The following is a 20,889-nucleotide window of genomic DNA, read 5'->3' as shown; positions in this document are numbered from 1 at the left end:
TCCAATTCTCGAACCGTGTTAGAGTGAATCCGTGCTATAGAAGTGCCGTGTTATACGGGGGTTACCTGTATTTCGTATAAAAGTATGTTTTAAAATGAATTTTAATCTCTACTTTATAATTAATATTTTAATTTTTATAGGAAAAAATAAGATTTTATATATACTGTATATGCTCAGAAAAATTTTTTGCTCAAAATCTGCTCGGCAAAAATTTTTTTTTGCTTAGAGAAGTATATGTTCCGCTTATCTACAAAAAAATTAGAGGGAACATTGCTGGTAAGGCTGTAAGTATTGATGTACTGTACGTGAAGTAATTATCATCCTCAATACGCCGAGCAAATTTCTAAGAAAAACTGCAAAAAAATAAAAAATTGGTAATTTCACAGTATGGGGTATTGTTTCAAAATACCAGTAAATTGGTAAAATTTATCCTAAAAAATCAACTGAAAGGCCAACGACCATAACAAAGACTGATCACAAGCATTTGCATAAAATAATTAAAAAAATCGAGGAGCATCACTCACTTGTCAGTGAATTAGTGAACGAATGGAATAGTTATTGAAAAGAAAGTTACAAAAGAAACTTGTCGTATCCATCTGCACAAACTCGGCTACAGTTTCTACCAGGTAAGAAAATGTTATTATTTTTTACTTAACATTTGTGACAGGCACATTTTTTAGACAAAGACAAAACTACTCACAAAAACACAAATAAAAAAACCGATTGAAGTGGACCAAAGAGCATCAATGCTGGACACAACAATGGTGAAAGCAGGTTGTTTTTGGTGAAGGCAAAGTTTGAAGTCTGCGTTGGAGGCGATAGAAAAAAGTAAGATTAGAAGAAAACAAGAGGTATTCTATCATGACTGTCTACAGCAAGTGTTATGGTGTGGGGTTGCATGTCAACCCAAGGTATGGAAAATTTGCATTTCATCGAGAGATCAGTAAATGCAGCAAAATATCAACAAATCCTCGAGAAAACATGATTATCATCATTAGAAAAGTTACAATATCATGGATATTTTATTTTCCAACAGGATGGTGCAAGTTGCCATACTGCTAAAACCACCAAAGCTTGCTGGCCCAACATAATTTTAACACATTAAAATGGTCATCGAATCCCCATTCACTGTGCAAAGTGTGCAACGAGACATAAACAACAGAACCTTTTCTACGAATGCCAAAGAACAAAATACAGAAACACGCTTTTTCAGAAATGAGAAAAATGTAAAAATCAAAAATTTACTCTGAAACAGCAACTTTCGAAGAAAAAGAAAACTGGTGTGAACAATGTGAAATAATACAGTACTTGCCGAAATAAGATTTATACCTGTGGACTGCGAGAAACGAAACACGATTCGAAAACAACAAACTTACCGAGTTAAACAAATACAGACTAAAATACAGGCTAATAACAGTAGCAAAAATGTGGAAAACAAAGATACACGAGGTGCAATTTGAGAAAACGTGGAAAGAATATGATCTAGTGTAACATATTTGTTGAGAACATACAAGAATAAAAATTGTAAACGATGAAAAAAACCCCTATAAGAGCATAACACCAACATAACGCAACGAATATAACAGTGTAAATACTTTTGTAAATTAACTATTGTTTGTTAAAAAAAAATGGTCATCGAGCAGTTCCGTCCTTTCCCCTATAGAAAATATGTGGGGTAAAATTAAAAGAGCATTGAGAAAATGTCCTGAAGGGAATGCGGATGGTTAAAAGCAAAAAATCAAGCAAATTTAGAATGAAATTACTCCAAATTAATTCCTGGCTCTTGTTGATAGGATGGATGATCGTATGAACGCTGTTATACAAGCCAAAGGTTAAATATTAATGTACTGTCAGAGGTATTATTTGTCAGAAATGGCTCTGTCCGAGCTTTTTTTTTTTTTTGTTACACAAGCTTTTTTCAACTGCACATAATTTTTTAAAATTCTATTATCAATATGAAAATTTTTACGTAAAATTCTCAGTTATAATAAAAGTTTACTAATACAAAATAGTTATAAGTGTACAAAATGTTTCTGTTTGATATTATTGAACGATAAGGTAGAGATGGATTACAATAACATGCTGTCCGAAGTCTTCTGTCGGGTGTATAGTGTAGATAAATAGAAGCAATGGCTTGTGATATTTCCGAGAGGATTATTTGTGAGAAAGCCAAGCATAGTGATTTTAGGAAACGCTACAGAATCGTTACTAAAGTACTGCAGTGACGTGCCGTGACATTTGATGATAGGGAAGCTGTGTTTCTATAGGAAGCCGACTTCCAGGAGGAATCAGTTAATTCTTTCTTTAAATGTATTTTTAATTAATAGATTATTTAACAGCCCGGAACCGGTCCTGGATAGAATTGGATGCGTTATACGTGTAGCAGCCACCCAAGGTCCTAGGCTTCCACCGGCTAAACCGGGTGTGGTTGGTGCTCTGTAAAGCGCATGCGTGAATCTGGCTTTTTGGATGTTGACAATACAGCGTTTCCACTCCGCTACTCCGCCACTAATATTCGAATATACAATAGCAATCCTATCTTTTTTTTTTCACATGTAGTATAGAAATTTGTAATAAGATACATAATGCGGTTATAATAAAATAATGTGCGATTATTTTCATATAATTAAAATTAATATGTATTTATTATTTAGAAAATACAAGGGAAGCGGCGCATCCATCGCTTCTAATGACGGCACGCCACTGAAGTACTGTATAGTAAATATAATTTTCATTTTAGTGTATAGTATTTACATATTTTGCTTTAATTTAATCTTCAGGCGTTTAATTTCGTTATTTTGACCTTAAATTATGGGTATTTGCTGCGTTTTTTAAATTAATACTCTTTCCGTCCTGTGGGCACTAAGAGGGCCTCTTATAGCAGGCCCATTATGGGTTCGGCCAGGTCCACAATGGTGCGACCGGGTGGTGAGGGACGGAGACCGACATATCCGAACGGACCACTCCCCGAAAAATTCTTGGGGATCTCTTGACCCGTCCGGTTTCGATCCCAGAGCGGTGGGCTGCCACCTTGACTGCTCGGCCATCCGGCCTGATATTTGCTGCTTAAGTTTATTGAAATGACTATTGTTTAGGGTCTGGAAATTGATTTACTTTCCATTATTTCTGATGGGGAAAATTGATTCGGACTTCAAACAATTCAGAGTCGAACGGCCTCGAACTATTTTTTTTTAAACTCTTTCCGTCCTGTGGGCACTAAGAGAGCTTTTTTTTTTAGCAAGCCCATTATGGATTTGGCCAGGTCGACAATGGGGCAACCAGATGGTGAGGAACGAGGTCCGAGATGTCCGGATGGACCAACACTCGAAAAATTCCTGGGGATTTCGACCCCGTTCGGATTCGATCCCGGGTCCCAAGAGTGGTAGGCTGCCAGCCTTAACTGCTCGGCCGTCGGCCTCGAACTATCAAATACTACTGTGTATCATTTTCCAGACAGATACCACAACTAGTTATTAATTAATAAAAAACAGCGTTAAAGATTTTATTTCGTTAGTGAAAATAACATTAATTTTATAGGGTTTGGAATCACTACGGGCCCGGGTAAAATCCCCAGCTCCCCTGTATCGACGGCCCAAGACGTATGTGAGTGGCAGAATACAGATCAAGTGTCCTGGATGAAGCTTTGATTCTGATTAGCCAATCAGAAGCACGGGAAAAAAAATCACCGTACTTAAAAAGCAACGGCCACCGATCACCACAATAACGGAAAATCACAAAGATTCACTGATTAAACTATTTTCAAGATTTATTTTATGGATAAAGATTATTTGTTTATAGCACAGTATTTTAATAATAAAATCGGAATTTCTTTCGATAGAAATTAAATAATGAAAAATTACAACAGACATCAACTCGCGTAAAAATTTAAAACGATCTCGATAGGGGATGCTTTTGTTGGTATAATGGTTCCGGTTCCGGTTTGCGAAGTATTTTTAAGTAGTAATGTTAACTTGTAAATTTTTTTTTAATTAAAATGGAAAGTTTGCCGGATGCTGAAAATGATTGCCAAGAAAATGGTACGAAAATATTATTATTATAAAAATCGTCTGCTTTTTTCAGGTCATGTGATCGAAACTATTCAAGTATAAATTCATTTCTCAGTTCAATACATTTGAGAATTGAATTTGTAGTTTGTTGTTGGTTTTCTTAATAAATTATGACAAAATATTTCTGCATTTATAAATTTAGTGACAATTGCTTTAATGAAGTGTTTTTTTTACAATACAATGAACTAATTTGATATCATTACATTTTTTTGACAAAATTGTTAAATTAATAACATTTTGAGGGTATATACAAGTATACAGTATATTTGAAAAATAAAATTGGGATGAGTTAAATTAAATACAATCTCTAATTTGCAACCAGTTGAGTCCACCAGTTTTTTTGTGGTTTGTTTCTCAAATAACACACCAAAAAATATTTTCAAAACATAATGAAGTTTATTTTCTATCCTGTGTTAAAGCAAAATGTAAAGATCGTGGGAATGAAGTAGCAATGATTATGTATGACTGGTTTAATGAGCCATTTGATTTTAACTATGTCTATGATAAAATATTACTCAAAATGCTGTCATATTATTGTGAAACAGTCAATCATTATAATATATATTACCCTGTTAATCATTTTTGCCAAATAGTTTTATTGTAATTTTATATATATTTGGCCAAATAGTTTTTGCCAAATATATATATATATACATTTGGCAAAAATGATTAACACTTGAGTAACGAATGTTTTCGTAAATTCTTCTAGGCCAGGGGTCGGCAACCTTTTGAGTCGGAAGAGCCAAAAATTACAATTTACAAAATTTCAAAGTTTTTAAAGAGCCACAAAATTTTTTCTTGCCAACAATAAATAGTACTTGCATAAATAAAGTTTTTTGATAAAAAAACTAATCTATTTATTCAGAATTGTTTTGCATCGAAAGCGAATTAAACCTTATAGAAACATCCGATGACGGTGTTATTCAAGAGCTTCCGACGGACTGACGACAGTGACGACGCGTGTCACGGGGGAGGGGTGCGATGAAAAGCGAGTACAAGTGGCTGAGAGATGGAATCAGTGCCGAATCCTCGTTAATCAATCAGTTAATCGATTCAGAACGATTTTTAAATTTTTTTTTTGATAAAATAAATAATATTTGCGTATGGAACTAAAGAGCCGCTGCTTCACATCCAAAGAGCCGCATGTGGATCGCGAGCCGCAGGTTGCCGACCCCTGTTCTAGGCCCATGAAATCATCATAAAATTTAATGTAAGGAGCATGAAATCATTATAAAATTTAATGTAAGGAGAAGAGCCCTTCCACATTAAATTTTATGATTCAGCCTATTTTGAATTGAAAAAACTTGAAGAGGAGCCCAGAAGGGGTTACGAAAATACGTTTGATACTCAGGTGTTAATCATGTTCATACCAGTTAATGGTTGATGTGAGTTATATTTTATTTGGCAAAAAAAATTAAATTGTAAAAAAAAATTTTTTAAATGTCCTCATATTTTATGTTGAATAATAAATTTTACATTCAATAATTAATTAAAAACAGCATAAAAATCATACATAACAAATTTTAAAAGGATAAGATTAAATTATAAATGTAAAAAAAAGAAAACCTTACATGCAGGGATTGAACCTGAAAACAAAACCTCCATCTGTGACACTAACTAATCATGCTACTCCAGGACCTTGTGAATTGCTCTTTCATATTGGTATTAATAATTGTAGAAAAACTTTTATAATTTTCTCAAGAATGCCCGAAAAGCACGTCCTGCAGATTTGGTAGAGTTTAAATATAAATAAATAAACAACATATCCACAAAATTTCATCGAAATCGGTGATTACATACTGTGGGTTCCCCTTGTAAGAATACATCTAAATGCAAAACATACTATCAAAGCAATTAATATATATGTTGTCCCTGTATTCTCTTATTCTTTTGGAGTTATACATTTGACACACACAGATCTTGAGCAACTCCAAAGGAAAACAAGAACAACACTTACTAAGCATAAACAATATCACCCAAAATTATTCATAGAAAGACTTATTCTTCCTCATAAAGATGGTGGCTGTAGCCTGACTAATATAGTTAATCTCCATTACAACAAATACAGACAATATGGGAGTTTTTCCACTAAAAACCAACAAGATTATATAAAGCTATAACTCTGGGAGATAGTAACAACACACCATTAAAACTTGCTGACCATCTGGACATAGTTCAACACAAATAACATCAACACTATTAAGCAGTTATGTGCCGAAAAGTCGTGCACTTTATGGCAGGCATGCCTAAGATATAGTTCCAGACTATGTTGACAAAACTGCTTCAAACTACTGGCTGGCTAGGAGTTGCAAGTTTAGAGAGACAGAGGTGTTTATGGTAGCCATTGGAGATCAGATCATAAATACTAAAAACTACAGAAAACACATTCTGAAGGCTACATTACTTGCAAATGACTATTGCAGAAAATGCCATACTCTTCCAGAAACAATACAACATATATCTTCTGGTTGCAAGTTCTTAGCACAGACAATTTACGTAGGCATAATCAAATAGCAAATACAATACATCAAGAACTTGCACACTAACACAGATTATTAGACACCCAGATACCATATTATAAATATACTCACAAACAGTATTAGAAAATGACCCACACAAAATATACTATTACAGATAAAACATTGTATCACAGTAGATCTGATGTCACTTTTATTGACAAATACAATAAGATCTCTTATACAGTGGTATCTCATACTTTGAGTAATTCTAATGTGCAAAATTTGACAAAAATTTGCCTCAGGGTTTGAACAATGCTTCGAAGTTCAAACTGTATGCAGTAAAAGAATGTGCTTGAAGTATAAATGCAATCTGTTGTATCCAAGTCATCGCTTTCTCTCAAGTTATGCTTTTTTTAGTTGTATGTTTTTTAGTGCTTTTTACCTTTTATTTTTGGCATGTTTGGTATATATACTGTACTGTGTTATTTGTTGATTTTTAATAATTTTATCCTGCAATTTTTCTTTGTCAAGAACTTTTGGGGGACCTGTATGCTTTGTATCCTTTAGTTCAAAATTTTCTGAATGGAACTTTTTAAACCAAATTTGACATACAGTGGAACCTCACTTAACAAGCATGTTGCATAACGAGTAAAACAAATTGTAAAAAATTGCCTTGCTTAACGAGCAATGTTTCGAATAATGAGTGATGAGGAGAGGGAAAGTCTTGAATTGTGCACATGCTCCATCAGTCTGTGTTTAGAACTTGTTCCGCTAGCATCTTAGTGTTGCTTGTGATCACATATTTTTCCAAACTTGTGTTCACACATATTACTTTTAAACATCAACAACCATATGGCCCATTATATAATAAACACACCAAATGATATGCCAAATTCTTGGGCTATTTAATGGCTATAATTAAATATTAGAAAATAATTAATTTGATTAGAGGTAGGCAGTTATGCTACCATCTCTCATTAAATTTAATGACCAATTCCAAATTAAATTTTAGAAATGTCTGAATTAAAAATTAACTATTTAGAACTATTAAATTTAATACGAGATGGAAGCATAACTCCCTACCTCTAGTCAAATTAATTAATTTCTAATATTTAATTATAGCCATTACATAGCCCAAGAATTTGGAATATCATTTGGAGTGTTTATCAAACATATTATCTGTGATTTTTTTTTTTTTTTTGGTTTCTTCAAATTGAATTTTCATTCCAGGTTGGTTCATTCCATGCTAGAAGAAAAGATAATGATGATTCACGCTTTTTAACAATGCACATTGTACAATTTTCTTTGAATAAACGTTATACATAAAATATTTGAGTATTTTTTGGCGTAAAACGCATTATCGTATTTTACATTAATTTATATGGGAAAAATTGTTTCGCTTAATGAGTGTTTCGTGTTACGAGTATGATTCTGGAATGAATTATGCTTGTTAAGTGAAGTTCCACTGTATTTGTAGTTTAGAAGCATCTTCCCCATACACATTACAATTTTTTGTTTGTTTTTTTTTTTTACTGTTTATAGCATTATGTCCTTTTTTGAAATTCATAAAACATAATATACCCAATATGCTTTTTATCTGAAGACATTACAACTTGATTTTATTCAAACAAAATGTGAAGTAAACAGTTTAAAGTAAGATTCTAAGCAAAAAATAAAATTTTAACTTAGTAAATTAATAAATTTAAAAAATAATTAAATCACACATTATGTTAAGATGCTGATGTCTATGGTATGTGACCAATAAATACAATTTTTGTTTTATTATATAGTATTTACATATTTTATTTATTGCTTTTGTGTTTTAATTTATTATTAGAATGTTTAATTATGCTATTTCTACTGTAAATTATGTGTATTTGCTGTTTTAAGTTTATTGAAATGGGTTTTGTTTAGGGTCTGGGAATTTACTTTCCATTATTTCTAATGGAATAAATTGATTTGGACTTCAAATGATTCAGAGTTTGAACAAATTTCAGGAATGAATTAAATTTAAAGAACAAGGCACCACTGTATAATAAGGTGCATTTGTAATTTTATTGTAAATTATTGTAGCAATCCTTTTTACCACGTATGTATTGGGTGTTCTGTTATTGTTGTAATATCAGAGAAGTGTTGTTTCTCTAAGACTATTGCTATAAACTTCTTGTATGTTTTGTACTTTATTCAAATGACACTTAGATTGTACTAAAATAATTTGTACATTTTATTATTTTAGAACTAAAGAGGGCTTAAATTTGATAAAGCTGAAATGCATTTTGATAATTTATAAAAAAGAAAATATTGTTAAATAAAGGCATTTTTATTGTCCTAGACAATAAAATAAATAGACAGTAGCAATTGAAGCATATTATGACAAGATTGTCATATTAAATATATGTAAATTAATTTAAAATATTTATTAGCCACCCTGTAAATATGAGGCAACTTTATTATTTGTCTTATTTATTCTATTTTAATAAATTTATTCATTTTATTAGTATTTTTTTATCCTTTTATTTCTTGGTGCAGGAATTTACTGTATTACTTTTTTAACTGCCTTTTAAAGAAAGCTTGTTTCTATTTCATTCATTATATTTTTACTTTCTCCTGCTGGACTGCATTGCATAGTACTTGATTGTCCTGTATGTGCTTGATAAGTACTTGTACAATGAAAGTTGATTATTACAAAACACTGATATATAAAACTTTTTTATCCCTGTCATATTTGCTATGTACTGTACTATACATACTTGACTGTATTACAAGTACACCATTCTGTTATACATAAAGATAAAAACATAGTTTAATAAATACTAAACTAACTTCTCATTTTTTTTATATAATAGTTAAGTTGGAAGGGATACACATCTAATAAATGTATTTACTTATAAATTATTAAGACAGCAAATTGAATATAAAAGAATTTAGAAAATTGAGAAGAAAAAGGAATTCAATGTTATTATTGTTACCCTATATCTTGACATTTTGTGATAAATACTGAAATGTAATTTAATGTTGTATGTACTGTACATTGGATATGGCTATCTGATATATCAGCTATCATGGGATTTTTTTTTAATGGATGAGAGATTGCTTAAGTTAATTAATTAATAATAATAATAATTGTATGCATATATTGACATTTTTGCTTATTTGGATTTGATTTGATTTAATAACAACACATTGAGTAACAATTCAGTAACTGTTAAATTATTAACTGTTAAATCATGAAATACTGAGGATGTATACTCAAATATTGCTCAACTATACTGTGCTATATCTTTTAATTGGTAACACCAAAATTCATGAAACTTTTTTGTGGTTACCCATAATTTTTTTCAATGTTGTAAAATTGTTTGCATAAAAAATTTGAAAAAATGACACTACACAAAAATTGGGATATTGATGTCTGTGCATAAGTTCTTTCCGAACAGAGGCTGACTTCCAGAGAGATTGTGAAATCACTAAAACCTAACTAGTTTCATTGCTCTAACTAAAAAGATTGTTAGCAATATCATTAGTTCTCTTATGAAAAAAACAATGGAATGTGGAAAATGGGGGTCATTTAAACTTTGCTCAAAACTTAGGCTTGCATGATGCAAAGCTAATATTGAGAAGGTCTGCAAACTATCATCTACACCAGGGGTGGCCAACCTTTTTAGCAGGCAGGCCAAATTTTAGAAATAATATTTCCTGCCGGGCCATGCACCTAATATTTTTTTTTGTTAATTAAAGTAAACAAGCAAGCGTGCTACAGCTTCAACCACATCGTTGCTTTCCAGTAGGTGAGATTGTGGTCAAACACTTGCCTGGTTTAATGTAAAAAAAAACACAAAAAATAGGTATATTTATTTTTTTAAAGAAAATAAAATATAACCGAGAATCAAACATATTTATTAGACAATTTAAAAATATTTAAAAGTGAGACATCTGACTTTGCTTTACAGAACTAAGTGCATCAAAATTGATCTCGACTGATGTTGTCGCTACACGCAAACAGTTTTCCAAATGAACATCAGTAATTCATGTTCTGAATTGTGATTTGATGTACTTCATGCGACTAAAAACTTGTTCACACGCATAAGTGTTTCCACATAGTGAAACCATCGACAGAGCATGTTTGTAAAACGCAGGATATTTATCCTTGTCCAAATACGTTTCATAGAACTCTTCCAAACCTTCTTAACTCTTCTAATGTTCATTTGGTGATGAACAATAAAGTTAACATTTATGTTCATTTGACCTAGCTCCATGGGCTGCAACACGACTCCTGGCGGGCCGCATGCAGCCTGCGGGCCTCATGTTGGCCACCCCTGATCTACACCAAACTCTCCAAGGATCAAGCAAATTTGAATTTGCCAGAGAACTGTACAAAACATAATTCATAAAGATTTGAAAGCAACAAAAGTACGAAAGACTAAAGTACATTGCCCTTTTGCAGAACACAAACAAAATTGCAAGGCAAATGCTTACAAACTGTACAAGCAACACCTGGCAGCAAGTAGATTGGAATTTATGTTGACATTGGGTGAAGCATATTTCTACTTATGCTACTGCAATGGAGTTTGAAGATCTGTTACCCTGTTCTCAAACTACACTTTCAAAAATAACTACACTTTACCAACCTTTATCATGCAGTCTATTTTATTAACGTAATCTAACATTAATATACCACTCACCAAATAAACCATCACCAGTTCATAACAAAACAGAAAAATTCTTACTATGAATATTTTTGTCTTTGTAAAATAGACATCTTCAGGTATTAATGATATCAAACAAACGGCCCATAAAATAGAATGTTTTTTACAAGCTGTTTGTTCGTAAAAGGGAGAGGACTATTCTGCTATTCCACAAGACGAACGAATGAGGGTTATCACATACAGCGAAACACTTTCTAATATATGTATAGAGAAATTGCAATGACCACTAAGTACACATAACATATTGACGCTCTCCAACAGTCTTCTCTCTCATCAGAAATGATAAAAATGTATAGATGACTCATATTCTCCAGGGGTTTATGCGATACCTCTTCATGATGACTGAGTTAACCACTCATTAACATACATTGGAGCAACAGCCAGAGGATGAAAGAACATGAATACTCCATAAGAAAAAAGCTGACTACTATAGTGTTAGCAACATACATGAGTAATAAAGAAGTTTGGGTTGAACTACATAATGCTAAATTGTTACACAGAGTATCAGAGAAGGCAAAACTCAAGTACCTCGAATCGCTTGAGATCTATCAGGCAATTAAACAGGAGTTGCTATTAACTTCAAGGAAACAGACATGCTTTTCACAGCATGGAGCGCCATTTTTGAACTAGATTCCAACAACAGAAACTCGTATTAAGGATAATTTAAATTACGGAGGATATTTACGTCATAATTAACTAATCTAACGTTTTCGGTCAATTAATTATATTAATTAATCTAACGGTTTTGGTCAACTGAAACGTCTGTTGGGTCTTCTATAACACACATCGCTATGTTATAGCAGACCCAACAGAGGTTTCAGTGAAATGGGAAAGAGCAGAAATAATACATAAGGTTCAGAACAGGAGACATATTAAATATGCAGAAGCCTGGCATATTCACAAGAGTAGTCTATCAGGACAGGCTATAAACTTCAGAGAATCATATATAGTCGCATAATGCACCTGCATGGAGAGCAGGTGCATTATGAACATACCAGCAAAAGAAAAAAGCATGGACAGATAAAAGATAGGCATTAGTCGGTGCCTGTTATATCATCACTTGTTTATTTATCTATTCGTTTACCTATTTCTTTATTATTATTAATTTTTATTTTTACTTTTATTTTTATGTGTATGCATATATTGGTAAATTTTCAATCTGTAGCTTCTATTTTTATCTATTTTCGGACTTGTGCAATAGGTGTTGAGATAACTTTTAAAGTTAAAAATGTTCTATAACAGTTTCATTTATGACAGTTTCATTTGTCATAAATGGAAAAATTATTCAATCCTGATGAAGGTAAATTTTATTGACTGAAAACGTTAGATTACGCTAATAAAATAGACTGCAAGTTAAAGGTTGGTAAAGTGTAGATCTGTTACCCTTTTCCTGGTCAAAACATTCTCAAAACTTGGTTGACAAAGTGCTACAAAAGTTATTTAGACAGTTGATCATCATCAATGGAATGATTGGAAGAGGAACACTTCCTCTTACAAAAATCCCAAATAAAGTTAAAGTGAATGCTGACCATTATAACAGCAATGTATACTGAAGCCATATTTAGAAAGAGAAGTTTTTCACATGTACTCAGGAGAGATGGACAAAGTTGTGTTCCATCATGACAAAGCCTCTTCTCACACAGCAAAGAAAACTGAGGAGTATCATGAACATCTTAAAGCATTGACAGGTCTCGATTATATAAAATAAACTTGATATTCCTACGAAATCACCTGTTATCAGCCATTTATACTTCTGTTTAGGATTCTTTAAACGACTTTTTCACTAACATGCTACAACTCTAAGTGGGCTTTGGAAAGTACTAAAGATAAATGGTCAAATGTCACACCCAAAAAATGTAAACAAGTGCTTGAATCATGAAAACGGCAATGTAGGCTTGTTGATAAACAGCAAGGAGCTCACATTGAACACGCCAAAACAATTCACAGAGCGGTTCTTATTTAAAGATATTAATTTTTAAGTTGAGCAGTATTTGCGTATACACTCTCAGTAATTGAGCATAACATTTTTCAATCCTTATTAGTCATGTTAAGAAAAAAATGTTAATTATTAAATTACACATGATTTGTAATATAAGTTACATTTATTACAGATTTATTGTAATTCATCAATTAAATAAAATATCTCATAGTAATAGTTAAATTATAATTATTTCTATATTTCTTTATTTTAAATAAACTTGGTGATAATGTATTATAATTTGTATATAAATTTGGGAATATTCATTTTTAGAATTAATATGGAATGTGCTGAACATAAAGGAAGTGCGTATATTTTAACTTTTGAATGATTACAGCCAAAGAAGTAATTGATTCAAAAGGAAAATAAATAATAAGCAAGAACTGATAGAAAAGTGTTTATTCAAAAATGGATCTGGTTCAAAATCTTGAAAATCAAAAGCCTGACAAGTCAAAATTTCATCAGATGGAAGTTTGCTATAAAATCAATGGTTATTAAATTTGCACAAACATTTATTGGGCTGCAATTTGAAAAAATTGTAGACCTATAAATTTCCACTATCGTCTGTCTGTGTGTCTATCCTTCTTTAATCTCGAGAATGGTGTTAAATAGATGAAAGTCGAGACCAGATGTGGAAAGCTTAGGGACAGGAGGCCCCAATTAACTAAATAAAAACTTCTGGTCTAGACTGGAAGTTACATGAGTTCAATTCAAAACTTTTTCCCTGAATGGAGTTACATAGATGACCAGTCTGACTCTGTTGTCATCAGGAAAAGTATGATGTACAGAGGCAAGACACTACAAATTTGAGAAGGAAAACATATTTTATATTGAATAAATTAAGAATATGATTTTAAATTAAAATGTAGTTAAAAATTGCAGCTTGGCATTATGACAATGTCACAACAATCTAGTTTTGTATTAGATAATTACACACATATTGCTTTCCCATTTGATAGCACTTTGTTCTGTTTCCTGTAGCTTTTCCATAACATTTGTAAAATCTAGTTTCAGCTGAAAAACATTGATGCAACTTGATTTTATTCTACACTTTTGTAATCTACAATTGTTTAATATAAAAATTTAAGTAAATGTTTTACCTGATCTATCATAAGTAATGGACTTTGAATTATGTCTGTTTTAACAGACATATGTAAATATTGGTTTTCATTACCAGACTTAATATTATTACAATCCTGAAATTAAAGAAAGCCTCCAGTGTTTACTATGTAAACAATCTACCATATCAGGGATTGGATGAGATCACAAATTAGGAGTTTTTAGGATAGAATTTTTCATATAAGTTATTCATATCAAAATTCTGATTTTCAGTATGATTATGTATTCAAATATACTGATTGATCCTAATAATACAACATTACGAGTTCACCAAGTACTGAATTCTTAATGACATATTATTAAAAGACTGTTAATTCTAATTCTATTATATAGGCTACTAAAGTGAGAGATTTACAGGGCCACGGCTCTAGATACCAGCATAAACATCTGCTTGAAGCAGTACAGTACATTGTTAGGGGGTGAAACTTGATCTCATTGTTCCCAAGAATATATTTGAATAACTAGATCAAGTTTTCACAAACAACAAGACATTTTTAGAATCAAATAGTTCTCAATTTTGCATTTGAATACTCTCACCTTTATTTAGAATTACTTTGGATTCATTTGAATAAAATCTAGTAGCATAATAAAACTGATTTTACTATAAAAAGATTATGTATTCAATGTAATTATGTGACATATATCTTGTGTAGTTTAAAGATTAAAAATAAAAAATAAAAAAAATACCTATTCAAAGCAGAAAAATATTCAGTAGTTTGCCATTTAGATTTGCAGAGGATTTAGGCTATTCAATTACTTTTGAATTAAACCAAGTTTACCTGTAAGTTGTCATTTTGTAGTTCCTTCTCGGTTCACTTGGGTTCATTGTCATTACCAGTTTGTATAGCTTTAAAGATTTGCTTTTGATCTGAAATTCTGGACAGAAAAAAAAAATAAAAGCAAAAGTAAATAATCTGAAAATAAAAAAATTAATTTATATTTAGCTAAAAATATATTTAAAACATTTTGATAAATTGAAAAGTGCCATATCAATAAGCATAAAATTGTTCCAATCCATAGAATAATTTTATAATTTTGATGAACTAAAGCATTGTTATGCATTTTAGAATTGTTTTGAGAGCTTTTCAAACTAAACTTATTATGATGGCAGACAGTTAAATTCTCAACTTTAAAACTAAATATACTTTTGCCATTCTTTATCTTCATATGATTTTCCAGGATAATTATTTGTTTACAGAATTAGTTGAAACATATTAAGAAACAATCAGATGCTGCTCCCAGTTATATAAAAGCATTTGATCTCCTATCCCATCTTGCCTCCATTTTTGTATGAAAGTAGGATAAATGGAATTTGAGACATTTTCTTTGCTGGAGTAGTTTTTTCATTTATCCAAAAAACAAATACTTTTTTCATTCTTTAATAAACTTTTGATTATTGAATTCAGACCTGCAGAAACATCAACTGAAATTGTTATGTTTGACACATTTTTATATTGTTCATACATTTCATTTAAGAAATAAATAAAAATCTGTTTTGATGTTTCCAAAATAAATATATCCAAAATAAAACATATGATAAAATTTTGCATGATCTGAATTTCTGACCTTGTTCTTCATTATTTATTCCTACTAATAACAGTTATGAACATTATAACTGCAAATACTATAAAATGTAAAAATGTTTATAAAATAAATCTACCATTATCAATATTGTGTTTAATGGATATCTTAATATCTATATCCAATGCAAAACTTTTTGTAAATATCAATAAAAAGATCAAGATATATTTATTTAAATTAATATCTTGTTTTTATATTCAAAATAATTATAACAATTTTACTTCATAAGAATACTATTTTTTTATTTATTAAATTAATTAACAAATATTTGTTAATATTTGTGATAATTTTTAAGAAATTTATTTTAAAAATTTAAATAATTTTAAAAGGAACAAAATTACAATCTTATCTCATGGATCACCATCTAACATTAATAATTTATACATTATTAGTACTAACTTTATTGCACTTTGTACATAGTTTTGAAAGTTATCACATTACTAATGTTTGAGAAACCAACTTGAGGACAAATTGAATAGAACTCCAATAAGAAATATTCCCCAGCAGGATGTGTCTCCCTACCATATTATTATAACATATGAGTGCCATATGCATTCTTTATATCAGGAAATTGAAGCATATAGTAATACAGAAATAACTTATAGATGTAAGCCTGATACATTCAAAATGCTTAAGACAACAACTTTTTGCAGAGTGCAATAAGATTAGTATGTTTGTTTATAATTAACACTTTGTTTAGTTTGATTGCTTTTATACAGAGGAAAATTTTTGAACTGAAAACTGATAATATTATAATTTAATTACCATATTTTCTTGATTAACAAGATAATTGAGGAAAAATTAAAGTATTTCCTTTATTGTTGACAGTATTTATGGGTTACAGCTACATTTTAAATAATTGGGCTGCAATTTGAAAAAACTGTAGACCTATAAATTTCCACTGTCATCTGTAGACTAGAGATTAAGAAAGGACATATTTGTCCTTCATTAATCTCTAAACCAATGTTAGATGGATGAAATTCAAAATCAGATATGGAAAGCTCGGGCAGGAGTCCCCGATTAACTGTATATGAACTTCCAGTCTAGATGGGAAGTCACATTATTTCAGTTAAAAAATTTTTCCCTGAAAGAAGTTAGATTACCAGCACAACTCTGTTGCTAACAGAAAAATATGATGTACAGGGGCAAGACATTACTTTGATGATTTGAGGTGGAGAAATTAAATAAATCGAAAACATGATTAAAAATTGCAGCCTGCCATTGTGACAATGTCACAATAAATAATTGCTTGTTGTATTTACCATTTACACTGACTTATGAGAAACATTTGTGTGTGAGAACTTGGGTTATTGGTTCTGTTAATTTATGAAATTATATCATTAGTTAGTATGGAAAGAAAGTAAAAAGTTAAATTCAATGAGGAAATTTATAAGATCTTATCAACTTTTAATTTCCCATCAGCTATAATATATCATCTGTTAAGTTTGACTTATTTAGTGAAGTTTTGCAGAAAATCATGTGGGGATTGGACAATGGTCCAATCCCCACACAATTTTTACCAAATTTGGGCATATGGATGCAAGGAGAAGAAAAATTAGATAAAAAGGGGAAGGTAAGAGAAGGTCGGAGTTTGAGTCTAGTTGTCGCTTGCCTGCCAAGGCTGGTTGGTTTTCCACTGCTTTAACAAAAGAAGATCTTGCTGCCTCATCTCCCCATTTTTCCCAGAACTGTCACATCTGCTCCAAGCAAAATATATCTACAGTGTATTACAAGAACTCTCTTCCCTGAAAGAAGAACAAATGAGTACTTAACCAATTACCACTGCAAGAAGCTTTTAAGACAACCTCTCAAAAAAGAAACAATATCTTCAGGTATTTATTTCCAAGTGAGCTACTTGTGAACTCTTTTTCATGAAGGTAGATGCATTTGGATAAGTTTAATTGTTAATTGGTTATTGTTTGTATTCATTGAAATTTCTTTGTTAAATAAATTTTAAATTTTTTCCTATTGGCACCGAATCTGAGTGAATTAGTTCCAGGTTGCTGTCTCTCAACTTCCTCCTCCATTCTCTTACTCTGATTCCCATATGCAACTACTTGTACATACAAGAAAAGGTTTCCTGTATCTCCTCGACAAAGTATAAGTGATGTCAGAACATCCTGACCAGGGGACTAATTTTTTTATTTAGTCACACATATTGCCAGTGTTAATATTGTCAAAAAAGTTTTATTGATTAATGCTATTTTATTTTATTCTATTGGAATTATAACAATTCCAAATTACAAAAATCATTTTGTTTATGATAATTGTCACAAATTACTTGGTTTTGATATTTTTTTTTTTGTTACATTGTATTTACTAGCTGTAACATGTCAGAAATGACGGGAGAAGAACTGAAACCCCGTCAGTTTTAAGCAGGTAAGCATGGAAGTAATTTATTTTGTAAAATATAAGTGTATTGTAAAATTTTACAAGTTCTAAGAAAAGTTTGAATTCAAACATGAGTGATACAGAAACATACATTTCACCAATAAAAAGCAGTAGCATAGTGGCAGATATAGAAGCATAAAATATTATATTAGTAGCTAATACATTAATACGTAATACTGTATAATCAATTATTGCAAAGCAAACTTTATTTGTTTGGCACAGAATAGACTATTAAACATTTGTCAAGTTAAATTTCTTTTATGCTCTTTTTCATTTAAACTATACAAAACTGTCCATAGAAAGTCCCTCAAGATTTGCAGAAATTTATTTTTAAAATTTTGAAAAGAAATTTTTATTATTTCAAGAATATATAGGAAATATGATAATATTGAGTCATATTGAGCAACTGTGTCAACATTTTGATTGTGTCAGTGTTTTGATGTTGATCTGTTGGGCTTTTGATTACATTGGGATTTTGACCTGATTGGTTTTTGATTGTACCAGGGTTGTGAATAGATCCCCCTTCTAAATTATCTATATACAAATTATATGTTTCAGAGATGTTTATTAATGTTCAACTGAAATAAAAGATGAAGGAATGCCATGTGATTGATTAATCACACTACATAGTGTTTAAGCAACAAAAAAGATGTTTATTATTTAATATTTAATATAATCATAAGTTTATAAAATTTAATGCTACATTTATTTTAATTCTTATGTTCATTTTATAACAAAAATACTGAATTAATCTTAACTATTTGTTTTTTAGATTGTATTGGCTGTATGAAGGAAAATGAATGGAATTGCCCTGTTCATGGACTTTCCATTGATATTGAGCCAGTTCAGGTAAAATTAACAATTTCAAATACAGTACATTATAATATAGGTTGTCAATAAATTAGAGATAAACCAAGCTTAGGGATTGACTAACTATTCTAGATAACAAATAGAATGAAAACATTTGATTTAAAAAACTTTGCTGTTCAGCATGTCATTCTTTTAGAAAGTAGAAACAACACTGGTATCAAATCTCTGTTATAGATATTATAAATGCAGATATCATGCAGAGTAGTCCAAAAACATGATAAAAAGTATGTGATCCACATGATTGCATATTTATTGATGGATGTCTGGTTCTGCTATATTTTAAGTGTATATATAATGACTTAGATGAAAGTTTAGATTTAGATGAAAGTTGTATTTTCAGGTTTAAACAATTTTGAAGATGGAATTCCTGACTCTGGAAGAATGATTATTTAGTGCAAGGTGCAAGAAAGTTGTTATCTTGTCCTTGCATTTACAAAAGATCACTGTGCCATTTCATCAAAGCAAATCATTGGTCTGATATTTGTAGACAGTGTGAGATTCCAAACTATTATTTAAAAAAATTAATATTTCAATTAAATTAAAAATTTAAACAAAGCCAAAAATCATGGAAGTTAACAGGGAAGTTAACAGGAAGTGTTATAAAATCGGTTGTTGTTCGGGGTACAGTTAAGGTTTTAACGAAGTTCAAGCGAATACATAATTAGCAAAAAAAAGTTGAAATAAAGTGATTAAACAAAAATTATTACAAATATTGTAAATAACAGTTCACAAATGCATATATAGAGATATTTTTTAAAGGGGGGAATGGTCTTCACAATTTGAAATCGATCGAACACACACTGCTCGAATGCTCGTGTAAACGCGTGCCATCTATCGTAGGATAAATGCCAGAAACCTTCGCGGAAGTGTATTAAAAAACTTCCCAAAGCTTCATGGCAATCGTACTATGCCAGAAACCTTCACAGGAGTATATTAAACAACTTCTCAAAGTTTCACGGCAATTGGATAAATGGTGTGGTAATGCATGAAGGACACACACACACACACATTCACACACATTCATTTTTATATATATAGATTAGTATATGTGATAGAGAAGTTATGTAGAAAGTATTGAAAATAAGAAAATCTGTATTGTTTTATTGTATTTTATTAACCCTTAACTGGTTTCATGGGAGCCGCGCTGCCCCCATGTGTCATATTTTTACGATTTTCTAAAAATCTAAGCATCGTGCGCAGCTGCCATTTTATGTAATCTCGTTGCATCGCAACTCTTAGCGAGTGCCAAATGTTCGGCCCTGTAGCATTTACCAGGATGGAGCTACGTATCTTCTGGGGGCCGCGCAGCCCCCACGATACCAGTTACGTTGGTTTTTTTGTGGAAATGTTTTTTTATGCTTTTTTTATTTTTACAATTATTTTGCAAAGATATCTCAACATTGCATCAAAAATTCAAAATGGCTATCAAAGAATCATTCGAACTGCTAATATATGATGATAATATACAAATTGCTAGATCAAGCCGAAATCTCCTGAAAAGAGTATGTTGTCATTTTGTGCTGGAAAAAAAAATAAATATGCTACTAAGTGCACAGTTGTTTGAAATTTATTTGCAAAGTGCATAGTACTACAAAAATACTATGTGATTACTGTCAAGACTGAACTACATAATTGCGTTAAAATGTTCCTGAGTCTTAAAAATAGAAGTGATTATATTACCTGTGGTTTTTTAACAAATGATAGTTAGAGGCTATAATAGA

General features: G+C 30.9%; 1 protein-coding gene across 2 annotated transcripts in view; it reads left to right on the top strand.

Moving 5' to 3' along the window:
- Window positions 1-3,806: 3,806 nt before the first annotated feature.
- Window positions 3,807-20,889, top strand: part of LOC111628224 (zinc finger protein 658-like) — a 28,282-nt gene continuing 11,199 nt past the window's right edge. The window contains exons 1-3 of one of the 2 annotated variants that reach the window (XM_023371965.1): window positions 3,807-4,037; window positions 18,231-18,286; window positions 19,071-19,147. In XM_023371965.1, coding sequence (XP_023227733.1) covers window positions 19,085-19,147 — 63 coding nt within the window. In that variant the 5' untranslated portion in view covers window positions 3,807-4,037; window positions 18,231-18,286; window positions 19,071-19,084. The remainder of the gene's footprint in view (window positions 4,038-18,230; window positions 18,287-19,070; window positions 19,148-20,889) is intronic. The other variant, XM_023371964.1, reaches the window with a different exon arrangement.

This window comes from Centruroides sculpturatus, unplaced genomic scaffold, assembly GCF_000671375.1.
Source record: "Centruroides sculpturatus isolate CEXI.00-Female unplaced genomic scaffold, Cexi_2.0 scaffold458, whole genome shotgun sequence".
Lineage (NCBI taxonomy): Eukaryota > Metazoa > Arthropoda > Arachnida > Scorpiones > Buthidae > Centruroides > Centruroides sculpturatus.
The sequence above is the reverse complement of the archived record's forward strand: the minus strand, read 5'-3'. Positions and strand labels throughout refer to the sequence as shown.